We start from the raw sequence: 17,280 nt of genomic DNA on the forward strand, positions 1-17,280 counted from the left end.
AGTTCTGAGAATCTAGTGTGTAACATGGTGACCATAGTTGATAACACTGTATTGTATCATTGATATTTTCTGAGAGTTGAACTTAAATGTTCTCACCAAGGGAGGGGAAAAGGGTAAATATGTAAGATGATAGATGGGTTAACTTGATGGGGAGAATCCTTTCACAATGTATATGTATGTCAAATCAGTTAGATATACACTTTAAATATCTGACAATTTTATTTGTCAGTTATACTTCAATAAGGCTGGGGAAAAAAGACAATAAATTTAAAAAATTGTCTTATATGGTGGTTGTTTCTGATTTTAAGTTTGCTAGAAATTTGTTCTGGGCAAGAATTTGAATCTTATGGACTAGTGCCTTCATCCTGGGAATATTGATGTTTTTAAATTCTCCCTAATTACGGGCTATTGCATCAGAGTGAAATCCAGAGCTGATGATGTTCAGATTGCTTCTTTCTGCAATTTTAGGCTTTATTCATTTAGTTTCCCCCTTTTCATACTGTGTCTCTCATTTTTGATAGCTTAATCTTCAGATATTAATACTGTGGCCATATGAAATATATTCATTCATTTTACAAATGTGTGCAAAGATTTCTGGGAGTCACAGGCATGTTTGAGACATAATCCCTGCTTAAGGAGTTAAAAGAGATTACAGTTCAGTGGTAGAAACATAAAGTAGAACTGTCATAAAAGATTACATACTAAATTCCATGGTGTGTCCATCCATGTGCAGGGACTGGGTTTTATACATCTTTATATCTCTAATGTCAAGCTCAATCTGGCAGAGTGTAAGTTCCACTTACACTCTGGGTGAAGAGGAAACCAGGAAGACTCATGATGAGGGATTGAGTGAGCTGGGTCTGGCCCTAGAAGGATAAGTAGAACCCATACACAGTATAGTGAAAAAGTAACTTTTGGAGTAAAGCGAGAGATTGTATTAATATGCACACATTGCATTTTGTAGATACTAAGATCAGAGCTTCCCCGGCCCACCAGGATGTCAGATGATTGGTGACTTTTTAATTATATGTCAATTCACTTGGCAGTGATGGACATAGCATAGGGTTTGAGTCTCACCCCTACCATACCAAGTGATTTTTAATAACGTATATAAATTCTATGCCTATTCTTCTCAGCTAGAAAATAGGAGTATAATATCTATTTGAGGCCTACCATATCCTAGAGTTATGTCAATAAGTGATGGCTTTTTAAGAAAAAACAGAAGCAGAAACAAACAGGAAAAGATTTACCAAAAAACTAAATAGAAATATTTTAGCTTTTAATGTGATGTGTAAGATGTTGGAACGTTTTCCAGTTTCACCTTGAAAATTTATCCTTAAAAAAAAGCTGATGGACCCATCCCACAGCTGGGATCAGAGGACCTGGCTCTCTCACTGCCCAGCTCCCATTCCTATAGCTCACATTGCCTCACCTCTCTGGGCCTGTTTCCTCCTATAAAAAAAACAGTAATCTCCCCCTCTGTCCACACAGTAGCCACTGGCCACATCTGACTATGAAATGTGGCTAGTTCGTAAAAAATACACATCAGATTTCAAAGCTAAAAATAAAAAATGTAAAATATTTTATGAATCATCTACTATTGAGTATATTTTGAAATATTTTGCACATAATGGTTTCAATAAAATCGATTATTAAAATCAACTTCACCTGTTTCTTTTTGCTCTTTTGATGTGACTACCAGAAAATCTAGATTAGATATGCAGCCCTGGTCTAGATAGATGATCACGAATATCCTTCTCAGCCTTAGGACTCAGCCAGGGCCACTGTCCACACGTAATTCAGTTTGATTTCCTCGCACTGAGATACGGAAGGACTGGCTGGGAGTGAGCAGGCTGGGGCGGGGACCTGCCGGAAGACACAGACCCCTCCAGCTTTCGCTCCGGCTCGGCTCTCGGAGCGGGAAGGACCCCGACTCCCACGCGGGGCTGGGGGTAGACAGCCCATTCCAGTCTCCGGGCCCCGGGAGTTAAAGGGGCCGGGGGCGGGCGCGGCGCGCCGGGAGGGGCCGAGCCGCGAAGCGGGTTGGTGCGTCAGCCTCACGCGTGGGGAAGGAAGCGGGCCTCAGGCCCCGGACTGCCACCGCGGGGTCCCCGGCACGTCCGCAGGCTGCACCGGGAAGTGGCGGCTTCTGACAGGCTGGAGAGCCGAGGGCGGGCCTGGGAGGCGACCGGGAGGTGGGGCGCGGCCGGGGGCAGGCCCGCGCGGGCTTCATCTGCGGACTCACGGCCTGCTCCCGATTGCTGGGGATTCCGAGGCGCGGCGCGAAGACCGCCCGGAGCGGCTATGGACCACCGCTGGGGCTTCCTGATCGGCTTCCTGGGCGCCGTGGGGCTGCTGGGCTCGGGCCACGGCGGGCAGCAGCCCCCGGAGACGGCGGCGCAGAGGTGCTTCTGCCAGGTGAGGGGTGTGCGTGGCGGCGCTGCGGGTCCCGGGACCCCTGCCTCCGCCGTGCGCTCTGTCCCGCGCGCCCGGGCAGGTGGGGCGCTGGGGGTGCGTCTCTGCCTCTCCACCCTTCCGGAAGGAACCCCCGTGCTTCTGCTCCCTGGCAGGGGCTGAATCCTCTGCAGCTCGCCTGGGTTGGTGTGGACCGGTTCCCCCCTTCCCCCCCCCCGCCCCAAACAGCCTGAACCGACGTCGAATCGCCCTCCCCCGCTTCCGATCAGGCGTGGGACGAGAGGTGTGGGTGCACCGCTGTTTCTACCTAGTTGGTTTGTGAGTGTTTTTTGGTCTTCCCTGCCCGGGGAAGGTGTGCGCGCGCGCGGACACACACACACACACACACACACACACACACACACACACACACACACAGAGTCACACTCAGTATTTTTATTTTCGCAGAACCTGGGTCTTCCTGACTTCTAATTTGACTTGGAACAGTGTGGGCTGTGCCTGTGCTGGATGTCTTCTCCGGCCTTTCTGGCCAGGACAGGCTTTTGCAGGGGGGCTGCCCTCAGATCTCCCTGTCAGGCAGGAGAATGCCTTCGTGTGGCTTTTCTGTGTCTAAGCCTAACTGCCTGGTGTCTTGGGGGCCGCGGTTGCCCTGTGACTACTCGCCCTATGTGTCCTTTGTTTTTCCTGAATGTAGTGAGACTCTTTTACCGTGACATCCATATTGCTGGTCTGAATTGGGAGAACGGTCCTCAGTGCACAAGTTTAATTACAAGCTTATTATGGTTATTTCCTTCTGTTAGTAAGAGATGTGGGTTCCTTGAGAAAAAAATTCAAAGAAAGTTACAGGTTTTTGGTGCCCACAATATCTGATATTGTAATATCATTATTCTTAAAGTCACCTTTTGGTTGGCTTCTGTTGATAAAAATTACATTTTATACAAAATTGAGATATGGGTATCCAAATTGTTCCTTTTAAGTAGACGTTACTATTAACTTATCAGAAATAACATTTTATGTGTGTAGGGGGGGTAATACTATTTCACAGAGGAGAGAAGAATTTAAATATTATGAGAAGAGGTGTCATCTCTTTCACTGCTTTAAATTCTTGGATTTTATTTTTTGCTGAGTGATTTGGAAGTTGGGGTGAGTGATAGCTGGGAAGGTGTAAGAGAAATTGAAAGAAAATTGCTGCTTTATAACTAAGAGATTGAAAAGCTCCTTTACCTTCAGTGATTATAAACAGTATACAATCAAGTACTTAAAAGAAAAAGGGTAATTTTTCTTCTGCTTACAAATATAATGTATCACAAAGTTTAAACATTTAAAAATAAGTAAATTAGAAATAAGTGGACTTAAAAATAAGGTATTCAGGGCTTCCCTGGTGGCGCAGTGGTTGAGAGTCCGCCTGCCAATGCGGGGGACACGGGTTCGTGCCCCGGTCCGCGAAGGTCCCACATGCCCCGGAGCAGCTGGGCCCGTGAACCATGGCCGCCAGGCCTGGGCGTCCGGAGCCTGTGCTCCGCAACGGGCGAAGCCACAACAGTGAGAGACCCGCGTACCGCAAAAAAAAATAAAAATAAGGTATTCAGTGCAGAAAGATTCCATTGTAACATTTTCAACTATATTCTAGAGATTTGGATAATGGAATAAAAGTACATGTTGAACTTTTAAACGTTCACTCCCCTCCCCCATAACCATTTTAGATATTTGATTAAAATTGGGGAGCTTTTAGTTTTTTATATTCATTTACTTTTTCTTCTGATTAGTGTTAGGCTTTTTTACTCTTTCACAATATTTTCAAGATTAAAATACACAAAAATCTGTTAGACCTCTTTCTTTTTCTTTTAGAACAAGAGTGACTGTTTTTCTTTCCAGAGCCAAATTAAAAAGTAATAAAATGAGTAAAAAAAAATTTAAGGGAAATTTAAAATGGTTTAGTTAAATAAACTTAAAAACAGAGACCATCAATTCCAATTCAATAAATGAAACACGTGTACCTTAGTTCTAATTATGTTCAGTAATAGAAGGGATGGGGGAAAGGGGAGGAAAGGAGGGAGGGGACTGTGACGAATAGACATGAAGAGAAAGATGGAGACAAACATATTGACATGCACACCGAAACAGAGGGAGAGACAGATAAAAGAAAAAAGTGGAGAAAGAAAAGATAAGGGGAGGAACAAATTATTCATTCAAAAAACATTTATAAACACTATGTACATTGATCTGAGAGTTTGGAATACAGAAATAACTATGGCATAATCCCTGCTCTGAAGAGCTTACAGTTCAGCACATCATGTTCTCTGGGGCTTGGGAAGAGGTGGGGATCCTAGGTATTTTTAAAAAATTTAAAAAGTTAGTAAATATTGCTAGAAACTAAATTTTCACCTGAGATTTGGAAATACAAGTTCAAATCTTGTCTGGTTCTATTTGCAGTTTCCAACTGGCCACACAGTCCTGTTGACTCTTTTTTGTTTATAGTCACATCCCTTTCTTTCTTCCTGTTGCCTGTGCCTCTTACCACTTCTGCCTTGAGTTACCACACCATCACCCCTCACCACACTGTTGCATGGGTGCCTGACTTAGGGGTTGTGATTTGAGCCAGAGCAGCATGTAGTTAGTTATTCGACCTTAGAAAGTCATTGAAGTAAAATGCACAAAGCTCTACAAATAATCAGACTAAATTCAATAAGCATTTATTGAGGCCTACTATGAACAAGTTTTGAGAGATCAAAAAATAAAAAGTTACAATTTAGTCCCAATTCCTGACACTCCAGAGTACGGAGACTGGTAAATAATTGGTGCTCAGCAAGTGTTAGGGAAATTATAATACAAGATGTGAACACTACAGGAGCTGAAGTATATTCTTAATTGGAGATGGGTTGACAGCTTCCAATGAATATTTAAACTTAGTCAGTTACTGCAGCGATCCCCAACCTTTTTGGACCCAGTGACTGGTTTCATGGAAGACAGTTTTTCCACTGACCGGGGCCGGGGTTGGGGGTTGGGAGGATGGTCAGGCAGTAATGCGAGCGATGAGGGGCAGCAGATGAAGCTTCGCTGGCTCTCCCTCCTCTCACCTCCTGCTGTGCAGCCCAGTTCCTAACAGGCCACGGACCGGTAGAGGTCCTTGGCCCCGGGGTTGGGGACCCCTGAGTTATTGCATATGCCTGTTAGTTGACATCACATCCTATTAAAACCATTTTCACTATATGTTGTAAGTTCTTTTGAGAACAGTGCTTCAGCTTAGTTGCTCAAAGTAAGTGATCAATTGTCTGGAACTTATAAATCTTCCTTATATACATTCCCTTTCCCCCAATCCCTGTATCATTCTGTTAAAAAAAATTTTTTTACACAGAAAATTGGCTTTTTCCCCCCTGTTGGTATACAAGTTTGTGAAGTCTAACACATGTACAGTTTTGTGTAAAAACCCCATAAATCAGGACTCACCCTTTCTTTAAATCAAAATATCATTGTAGTAGGTATGGGCTTCAAGTAAATGAAGATATTTCAGAGTTTATTCCTTTGTGACAATTATTTCCTCATTATGCACCATTAGATAGAACGAATGTAACAGAACTTAAGTTCCAATTCATGGAATCCCAGGATGCATTTTAAAGAAATCACCTCAGAAGAGATATTGAAGCCCAGATACGGAGGCAGTATGGACATCTTTTTCATCTTTTTAAAATTAATTAGAGATGAGTTTGTAAACTTCTATACTCAGGATGTTTTATCTCTCTTAATATGGCTAATGCTGGTAACCCTCAGATCCACTTGCTTGAATGCAGTAGATCTCCGTCAGGTTAATGAAAGGGGAGTAGTTCACATAACCCATCATAGCTACTTCAAAGGTGGATTATTTTTCCTTTGGAGTGCGTTGTAGATACACTCTGCATTCATGTATTTTAGCAGACTTACTTGTCTGGGTGTCTTGTTTAGGTCAGTTTAAAAAAAAGAGTTTTTGTTAGTCAGAGTGGCTGGGCCATGGAAGAGACGCTTGAGAATATGCTAAGTGGTGGGTGGAAATAAGTCCAGGATTAATACTTAGTCAGAGGGATCTTTGAAACAGGTTATACTGGAGAGGGGTCCATTGACTGTGAATGCTTCCAACATTCCAGGCTTTTCTGAACAAAGCAAGTGGACCAAAGTGTATTTAACGTTGGTTGCCATACTTTGGGTCATTTAGCAACAATTTAAAGTTCTAGCAAGACCAAGACTTTAAAGAAGAAATAGCTCATAGCATTCCATGTTCTTAGAATGGTGCCTACTAGCCAGGATAGAATCTTTTGGTGTTTCTATTCTTTCTTTAGCAGTTGTCCCAGTCTGCTCTGTCAGTGAATGAATGTTTTTCATGTTCTTTTTCTTTTTTCTAATGGTCATAAAACTCAATAAAATTTAGCACAACTGCAGTTCTTTGCCAAATAAAGCGCATTTTGAGCACTTTTGAAAGGTATTTCGTACAAGTATGAGGAATATATTCTTACAGTGCTTTGCAAAAAAAAATCTATGGTAGGACTGGAAGTTGTTGGGACACAGGAAGACTATTTAGAAAGTGTTTTTTGTTTTGTCTTTCATTGCAAAGTAAAGGATACCTCTATCCAAAAACTAGAGAACAAGCAGGCCAGTGTATTTTCTTTTCCCTTGCCTTTTGTATTTTGGTATTTGGTCCAAACCAATCAGAGTCAATGGAGAAAAAATGGAGCTAACATTTGGTTATCTAGTTGTGTGTTGCACTGGAGCTTCAGATGTAAAATGTTTGGAGAATTTTAACTGCAAACCTGGCCTTTTGCTTTGGGGAAATAGCAAGCTCCCTGTCACTGGAAGCATTTAAGCAGTGGTAGGGTAATAGTAATGATCAACATTTACTGGGCATTTACTGTGGGTCGTTTTATCTTGATATCAACTCTTTGAGATGGGAACTACTGTTACTTCTATTTTTGTACTCAGATAGGAAATTGAGGCCTAGAGAAGTTAAAAAGCAGGGGCAATGTCAACAGCTAATAAGTAACAGAGATGGGATTCCACCCTAGAAGGCCTGACTCCAGAGCCTGCCTGCTATCCACTGTTATACACTACCTCCCCTTGAGGGTGTGTGAGGGAGGGGATTGCTGGGTTGCTCTGAAGATAGCAAGAGAAGGCCTTCAAAGGCTTTCCAGCTCTTAAGAGACCAGGACTTTAAACTGGGTGATATTGTGTGTGAGGCCTACCTTGGTCCTTATATCTACCACCCTCAACAAGGGCCTTTCCATTGCTTCCTATTAGTCTGGCCCTCCACAAAACCAAAGCTGATCATCACCTGAAGCCTAGAGCAGCGAGCTTCAAATTTTAGCATTCATCAAGCACTTTGTGTGTATGTTGCAGAGGCGGGGAGGGGGGTGCATTTTTAAAAGATTTGGATTCCTATGGTAGGGCCAGAGTTCTATTTCACTTTGGGAGATAGTGTAGTGGTTACTTATGCAGCCATAGCACATTTCGAAGTACAGCATCAAGCCATTCTTCTTATAAATCAGCACCTGTCTTTTGGTCTTAGTTTAGGTAATAGGACTTTGCTTCGTTTCCAAGGTTCTGCCCTGGGTCCATCAACTGGAGTTCTGCCTTAGACTTTTCCTGAGACTCTATTCTGGTAACATGCCTGGTTCTCTACTTTCTAGAACTGGGCCTGGAATCATACCTGCCAGACTTCCTTCCAGGGATCAGGTTCTGCTGCCTATTGGCAAGCTTATCTGAACAGTCAGGTGGCTTGGATTTCCCAGTATCTTCCTGCCTCTCCTTTGCTGGACTCTTTCCATCCAGTGAAACTTCTTTCACCCGCTGCTGTACCTCCTTAGCTGCCCTGTGGCCTGTCATTGTCGTTGGTAATACCTCCTACTCAATTTCTAAGGTAAGGGTCAGGAGATTTTTAAATCTCCCATTGTCCTGCCTTCTCTTCCTCTGTGGCCTCTAGGTTATAAGCCACCTCTGCTCTGGAGGCATCTTGCATTTCTTTCTGATGTGGGGCTTCTTATCATTCCCTTTGAAATTAGGATATAGATCAGTAGAATATTGGACACAAAGGGTTGTTTGCCTTTGCTGCTTGCTTTCCTTGCTCTGTGAGTGCATTCCTGCCCCTTGAGTTGGCATGGTCTGGCACTGAGCACCACCATAGGTGACATGGAAGTACACAGTTATAATTAGGCAGTGCAGTGCTGGGCTCCAGTGAATGAGAGTGACAATGGACAGCATTCATTAATTCATTCACCAACCCATTCCACAAATAATTACTGAGCATCTACTGTGTGCTTTCTACAGTGCTCAGTACCGGGAATACAAAAGTGAACAAACATGAGCCTGCTCTCAAGGATCTTAACTCTAGTGGGTGGGAGTGAGATAGATACATTCAGTACAGTGAGGTAATTCTTGTGTAGGAGTATGTGGAGTGTCATGGGAACACATACGAGAGACAGTTAACTGAGCAGGGAGTGAGTGGTACCTGAGGGCAGCTTTCCAAAAGAGGGGAGGATAGATTTTTACCTTAAAAATGAATTCCTAGGGTGGGGGGAGAAATGGATTGCCTCAAACCCTTCCTCTTAAGATTTTTGTGTTTTTTTCTTTTGTGATTTAATATCTCTATCTGGCCTGTGTCTCTTTGGCCTTTGCAGCCTTTGTGCCTGTTGTTCTTTGTATAATAATTTGTGTCCAAGAGGAGAAACAGTAGCTTATTTTATGTTCTTAGAAGTTTTGCTTTGAAGGCTCAAAAGAAAGAGGTGTGAAAAATCAAATCATCTGGGTTAGAAGCACTTCTGTTTTGTTGGTACCCAAAATTAGGACTCTAAGATTCTTGTGTACTCAGATAATTTTTACAGGAAACAAGGACACATTTGCGTATGAAATGAAAATAGTTATTACAGTGACAAAATATGTAGATCAGATTTCTAGAAACTGAATTCTTTAGTCCAAAACAAATAAGACTAGGCAAATTGGCTAAACAAACAAACAAACAAACAACTTAGCTCTTGAATATTGCCGTCATCATCTCAAGTATTCTTATCTCTTAGGTGAAAAATATCCATTACTGTTTTGTGATGTTCTGAAATTAAAAGATAGTGTAGGATTTTACATATTCCAAAAGGAAAACACCTAAATTCAGTATTTCAATGAAGTATTCTTAATTTGTTTCCTTACCAACAGATTTTAAAATTATTTTTTTATGGTCAATAACTCTCCCTAAAATATAATCCAAAGTGGTTTATAATGTAAATATTCAGACCAAAGTATAAGGATCTCTTTTCTGCAGCATGCTGTATATTAAAAAAATAAAAATTTTAGTTTAAAAAAATCATAATATATTTTTTACTTACTTATAAGCGCTGCTTAATTAATTCTGTTAGGTGTTTGCCTAGTCCCAAATAAACATCTCAGAATTTTAGCTTCACAACTGTTAACAATGTCTGATTATAATATGATTTCCCATTGCCTCTAATTATAACATGATTTAATAGTTTGATTTAGTAAATACAGTTAAGACATTGGTTTTAAGCATTTGAAGATCAGGATTGGCTTTGTGGTTAACTTGCTATCTCAGTGTTGCTAAGGATAAGTCATTTCTAAGTACCATTTCAAATCTATAAAAATTGTCATGGCCAATATTTGAGGGTTGTTAGATCCTTATAATGAGTTATTGTTTCTCTTATAAATTCAATATCACTTCTTTTTATACATTCACCAAGCTAGTCTGTGACCTACACATCCTGTGGGAAACTAAAATAAAGGAAAGACAGAGACAACTGAATTATAGAATATAGAGTCTCAGAAAAACCAAGGAGGGGAATGCCACTGGGCTTCAGGAAAATGGTGGAAGTGGGAGCAGGCAAACCCTAGGGAATCCAGCTAGCATAAGTTCTCCATCTCCTATCTCTGCTTCTCTGTGTCTTTAAAAATCTTTCCTCTCTCTGCCAACTGGCTCACGTGGTTCATGTGATGGAATATGGTCTGAGTTTACTTGTTCACTGGTTTAGTGACGGAGACATTGCTCCTTCTTAGCCTCAATTCCTGATTCCTGGAGAGGGGACCATGACTTGTTTTGGCTTAGATACCCAACCCCGGTCAGTCTTGGGGAGCAGGGTTATAGAGTGGCTGCAGGGGACCAACTCTTTGGGGGTATGTGTGTCATTATGAGCTCAGTACACCCACCCTACAAAAGGTATCCACTGTGTTCCTATAGGTATATAGTAAGAGCAATAGCCTCACTAGATTATGGTCATGTCCCATCTCAGAAAATTACGGGGAGGAGGGAAGCTAGGGGTTGGTTGAGTAAAGGGCTCTTTTATCATAACCATGTAAGGAAAAAACCCTGTTGCGTCTATGACATTTTGATATAATATTCCATTTTCTTTGTAACAGGTTAGTGGTTACTTGGATGATTGTACCTGTGATGTTGAAACCATTGATAAATTTAATAACTACAGGCTTTTCCCAAGACTTCAAAAACTCCTGGAAAGCGACTACTTTAGATATTACAAGGTATTTAAAACAATTTTTTTTTTGGTATAGGAACACTTAATGTTTAAATGGGTAATTACATTTTCTTAGGAATCACTAAGCTTCAAAATTGCGCTTATTATTTAAAATTGAGCAAGGCTATATTAGGAAAATGCAGTTCACAAGAATGAACCATATGGTTCTAAAACGACCCATTGGATACTTTTAATTTCAGTAATTGAGTTTTGAACACTAGAGTTAGAACCTAGTTGGTCAAATTGAAGTCAGAACAGAAACTGTTATATCGTTATCAAAGTCATGAGTTGTTCATAACATTCTAAAACATCAGATTTACTCCAATTAATTTAAAAAGAGAAATATTTTTGAGAAGAAGCATGACTTTGTTCTGACCTGTATTGTTCTAACAAGTCACTTGTGACATTTTATCTTGAGATATCTATTGAAAGAGTTTAGAAAACCTCATCATTGGAGTATGTAGTTACAATCTGAGTTCACAGTTGTCTGTTAGCTGTTACTTTCATTAAAAGACTGTGAGTTGAAAAAGAAAAAAAAAAGAAGACTGTGAGTTGAGCAGTGATAACATGAGCTACTTTGGCTCCCCGTTGCCATCTGTTCAGAGTCTGTTTAGTAGCAGAGTTTGTCATTTTAACCAAGTCTACCAATTTATTCATACCAGCTACACACTTATACCACCACTGAAATTTGATAGTGGAAGAAATAGAATAATTGTAGCTGATAACATGACCAGGTTATAGTATCATAATTCCACATCTGTCTGTTATAATCTCAAAATTCTTTTATAACTTTTTTCTAATATTTTATTTTACAGGTAAACCTGAAAAGGCCGTGTCCTTTCTGGAATGATATCAGCCAGTGTGGAAGAAGGGATTGTGCTGTCAAGCTTTGTCAATCGGTAAGAACAGTGTATACGTTTAAGAACTGTCACATGTTTTTTTGAATAATTGTGACTTTTGAAAGGGGCCAGTATAACTGAAATAACATTTCAATCCTTAGGTTAAATATAATGTTGTTTAAAATTAACATATTAAAAACCTAAACTTACAAATATAAAACCTATTTTGAATTATTCTGTCTTCATAATAATAGAATTTAAATTTTGTGGTTAATATAATCCTTTGATTTATTACTGAGATTAATAGTTCTTTTGGCTTGATATTTGTTTTTCTTCTTATGTCTTACCCAAAGTTGTGTTTGTGGTATTAAAAAAAAAATGAAATTAATTGAGGTACAAATAAAATCTCTCCCTTTTTCTGTGGATGTATTAATTTTCTTCCTTGGGGAGGGTCTGGACAAAACCACTGGCTTTACTTAGGAATTCTCAGATTGGCTGCCCATAGAGGCTGGACTCTCTGTCAGTCGAAAGGCCAGTTATTTATCCCCTTTACAGTGAATCAGAACAATGTTCTTTCACTTCCATTATTAATTGGCCAATGTGAAAAAGAAAAACAGTATCCAGTGTTAGTCTGGGAATAAGAAATGAGCACTCTGGTGGCTAAGTCTTTTTGGAGATCAATTCAGCAAATGTATCCAAACAATAAAAAAGGTACATATCCTTTGACCTAGCAATTCTGCTAAGAATTTCACTACTAAAATAATTAGATAGATGTCCAAAGATGGCCATAAAGCAATACTGAATATTGTAAAGATGTCAGTTCTGCTGAAATCAGTCTATAAATTTGGCATAGTTTATTATATGAAAAAATTAGAAACCATCTAAATATCTGGTCATAGGAAAAGACTATACATTGACCTAGTTCAGAGTGTAGAAGAGTACACAATAAAGTGATTGTCCCTGTGTGGGTCCTTCCCTTTGGGCAGGTGTAATCTATTTCAGGAATGTACTGAATATACTTAGCATTAGAATAGGACCCTGCAATTTACAGAGCTCTCCCACATACATCATTATCTCTACTCACAGCATCTCTTTGAGGATAGGCAGATAGGTCCTGTGTTATTAAGTGGCCAACACACAACTAAAAACTAGTACCATTTTCCTCTGAAAGAGGAAAGCGCCTTAAAAAATGGTTGATTCCAAGACTGGAACAAGAGATATATAAGATGAACCTGGAGTATCTTGTCATAACAGAAAACAAAAAGTGCTGTTAAAGATTACTGGGGTAATATAAATAAGACACAGGTGCAGATAAAGACACAGGTCAGATAAAAAGGACACAGGTCAGCACTTAGTGGGTCTTCTAGTGGCCAAATGTGGGACAATTTGAGCATTAAAAGGAATAATGGCGGGCTTCCCTGGTGGCGCAGTGGTTGAGAGTCCACCTGCCGATTCAGGGGACGCGGGTTCGTGCCCCGGTCTGGAAAGATCCCACATGCCGCGGAGCGGCTGGCCCCGTGAGCCATGGCCGCTGAGCCTGCGCATCCGGAGCCTGTGCTCTGCAACGGCAGAGGCCACAACAGTGAGAGGCCCGCATACTGCAAAAAAAAAAAAAAAAAAAAAAAGGAATAATGGCTAAGTGGCTATTTTTACATTTCCGTGCTGTAATATAACATGTGTATAATCCATAGCATAACTTGTTGGATTTTTTGTTTACTTTTTTTTTTCCTTTTTGGGTTCGCGGGCCTCTCACTGTTGTGGTCTCTCCCGCTGTGGAGCACAGGCTCCGGACGCACAGGCCCAGCGGCCATGGCTCACGGGCCCAGCCGCTCCGCGGCACGCGGGATCCTCCCGGAGCAGGGCACGAACCCTTGTCCCCTAGCATCGGCAGGCGGACTTCCAACCACTGCGCCACCAGGGAAGCCCGCATTTTTTGTTTACTTTTAAGAAATATCATAAAGACTGACTAACTATTCTCAGTTAAAAAATAACCTGTTAACTTCAGTAATTTGTTCTGTGAATTTTTCTTATAAATCATAGAGCTTTAAAATATTTTTTCAGAAGATAGAATAAATGTCATCTAAAAGCATTTAAAATTTTTTTTAGGATGAAGTTCCTGATGGAATTAAATCTTCAAGCTACAAGGTATGTACATATACTTATTAACGTGTCTAGTATTGAGCAAAAACTAAAAAAATTCACTTCCCCTGCCAGCTACTACCCCACTTCTCTGGTCCCCTTTGCAGTGAAACCCCTTGAAAGTTATTTGTACTCAGTGGCTGTAATTCTTTTGTTTCTTTTCTTTAACCCTTTATTAAAGAAAGCTTGAAAGGTAAAAGTAGAGGGGAGAAAACAAAATAAAACATGTGTACCCATCACGCAGCTTTAGCAATTACCAATATGTGGTCAATCTTGTTTCATTTGTACCTCCCATTCCATTCTCCCAGTTATTTCAAAGCCAATCTGAGATAACTCATTTTGTTTACAAATACTTCATATACATCTCGAAGACAAAAAGCACTAAAAAAGCCCCACGTAACCAAAATCAGGGTTCCAATTTCTCTAGTTGTTTCATATGTGCCTTAATAGTTGATTTAAAACAGGATTCAAACATATTCCACACATTGCGCTTGGTTGATGTCTCTATGTCTCTCTCTCTCTCTTCTTAAATAAATTAAAAAATTTATAATAGTTTTAGGTTTACAGAAAAATTGTAGAGATAGTACAGTTTTTCCGTATATTCCATACCCAGTTTCCTCTATAATTAACATCTTACATTAGTATGGTGCATTTGTTACAATTAATGAACTAATTTTGACATGTTATCACTAATTAAAGTCCATAGTTCATTCAGATTTCCCTTAGTTTTCCACCTAATGTCCTTTTTCTGTTCCAGGATCCCATCCTGGAAACCATATTATATTTAGTTGTCATGTCTCCTTAGGCTCCTCTTGGCTGTGACGGTTTCTCAGACTTTCCTTGTTTTCGATAAGGTGTTTCAGAGGAGTACTGGTCAGGTATTTTGTGGAGTGTCCCTCAATTGGGATTTGTCAGATATTTTTCTCATGATTAGACTGAGGTTATGTATTTTTGGAAAGAAGACCACAGAGGTTAAAAAAGAAACAGTGCCGTTTCATCACATCCTATATCAAGGGTACATACGATCAACATGACTTATCACTGTTAATGTTAACCTTGATCACCTGGCTGCGGTATTTTTTGTCAGCTTTCTCCACTGCAGATTTATTCTTTTTTTGCGCTTTCCATACTTTATTCTTTGGAAGGAAGTTACTAGGCCCCGCCCACATTTTAGGAGCGCTTCATCTCCTTGAGGGTATAAATTGTTTGGAATTCTTCAGTGTGAGAGATTTGTTATCTTTTCCCTCCATTTCCTTATTTGTTCAATCATTTCTTTGTCTTGTGGGTATTTATTTTCTATCGTGGATTATAACCTAGTACTCCTTTATTTTGTTGTTCATATCGTTTCAGTTTTCACACTTGGGAGCTGTTTCAGTTGGCTCCTGTGTCCCTTTGACATACCCCCATCACTGTTTTTTTTCCCTTTTGATAGCACTTCTTTATTTTCTGGTTCTACTTGAACATTTCCTGCTCCTAAGTCTCTTTTAATCTAGATTCATTCCCCACCACACTGCCCTTTTTCTTTCTTTGCCACTTATGTGTTGAAGGAAATGAATCAATATCCTATAGAATTTCCCACATTATGTCTTTAGTGATTGTATCCCTGTCATGTCATTTAACATATCACTCTCTTCATTTTCCATAAACTGGTAGTTAAGTATTATAGCTTATCAGAGTCAGATTCCCCTTTAAAATTACTTATTTTCTGCTTTATTGAGGTACAGTTGACTAATAAAATTGTAAGATGTTTATAGTGTACATTGTGATGATTTGATACATGCATACATTTTGAAAGGATTCCTCTCATTTAGTTAATTAACTCATCCATCATCTCACATATTTATCTTATTTTTTTGGTGAGATCATTTAAGTTCTACTCTCAGCAAATATAAATGATACAACAACAATGATACATCAACTGTGGTCACCATGTTACACATTAGATCCTCAGACCTTATTCATCTTATAGCTGAAAGTCTGTACCCTTTTACCAACCTCTCCCTGATTTCCCCACCTCCTTGCCCCTGGCAACCACTTTTCTACTCTCTGTTTCTATGAGTTTGACCTTTTTTTTGTTTCTACATATAAGTGATACCGTGCAGTATTTGTCTTTCTCTGTCTGGCTTATTTCATTTAGCACAGTGCCCTCAAGGCCCATCCATGTTGTAGCAAATGGCAGGATTTCCTTCCTTCTCATGGCCGGATAATATTTCATCATATATATATATCTCACATCTTCTTTTTATATTCAACCATTGACAGACAGATTGTTTACATATCTTGACTATTGTGAATAATGCTGCAGTGAATATGGGAGTGCAGATATCTCTTTGATATCCTGTTTTCATTTCCTTGCGATATATACCCAGAAATGGGATTGCTCGGGCATTTGGTAGTTCCATTTTTAATTTTTTGAGAAACCTCTATGCTGTTTTTCATAGTGGTTGCACCAGTTTACGTTCCCACCAACAATGCACAATAGTTGCCTTTTCTGTTCATCCCTGCCAATGCTGGTTATCTTGTCTTTTTGGTGATGGCCATTCTATCAGGTGTGAGGTGATGTCTCATGGTTTTGATTTGTATTCCCCTAATGATTAGTGATGCTGAGCACCTTTTCAGGTACCTCATTTGTATGTGTTCTTTGTAAAAATGTCTTTTCAGTTCCTCTGCCCAGTTTTTAATTGAATTGTTTGATTTTTTGCCATTAAGTTGTGTGAGTTCTTTAATATATTTTGGATATTAACCTCTTACCAGATAACTGATCTGCATACTTTTCTCCCATTCTGTAGGCTGCCCTTTCATTTTGTTATTGGTTTCCTTTGCCGTGCGGAAGGTTTTTAGTTTGACGTAGTCCCAATTTGTTTATTTTTGCTTTTGTTGCTTTTGGTGTCAAATCCAAAATACCTTTGCTAAGTCCGGTACCAAGGAGCTTACCCTCTATGTTTTCTTATGGGTTCAGGTCTTAAGTTTAAGCCTTTAATCCATTTTGAGTTGATTTTTGCACATGGGGTAAAAAAGGGGTTAGTTTCATTCTTTTGCATGTGGTGCCCTGTAGTTAGATATTAAGGCTTATCAGATTCAGATTAATTTTTTGATATATATTCATTAGAGTTCCTGTGTACTTACAATTGCATCACATAATGTCTGGTTCCCTCTTTTTTTTCATGATGTTAAGATTGATCTTTTGGGTCATTATACGTCCATTATAATGTTCCCTACTAACTTTTTACCTGAAGGTTTTAGCAGCCTTGATGATTATTACCTAGTTGCGTTATTTCATTAGGGGTTTGAAAATATTGATATTCTAAGTTTATCATTTTTCCTATACTAACTATCCATTATTATTGTATAAAGACCTTTTCTTGTCAACTCTTTGGATGCCTTGAAATACAGTT

At 39.8% G+C, this 17,280-nt stretch overlaps 1 protein-coding gene across 1 annotated transcript in view; it reads left to right on the forward strand.

Annotated features, from left to right (window-relative positions):
• Window positions 1–1,775: 1,775 nt before the first annotated feature.
• Window positions 1,776–17,280, forward strand: part of ERO1A (endoplasmic reticulum oxidoreductase 1 alpha) — a 44,167-nt gene continuing 28,662 nt past the window's right edge. The window contains exons 1-4 of the mRNA XM_079909279.1: window positions 1,776–2,418; window positions 10,795–10,914; window positions 11,723–11,806; window positions 13,853–13,891. Coding sequence (XP_079765405.1) covers window positions 2,305–2,418; window positions 10,795–10,914; window positions 11,723–11,806; window positions 13,853–13,891 — 357 coding nt within the window. The 5' untranslated portion in view covers window positions 1,776–2,304. The remainder of the gene's footprint in view (window positions 2,419–10,794; window positions 10,915–11,722; window positions 11,807–13,852; window positions 13,892–17,280) is intronic.

Source organism: Stenella coeruleoalba, assembly GCF_951394435.1.
Source record: "Stenella coeruleoalba genome assembly, chromosome: 2".
Classification (NCBI taxonomy): domain Eukaryota; kingdom Metazoa; phylum Chordata; class Mammalia; order Artiodactyla; family Delphinidae; genus Stenella; species Stenella coeruleoalba.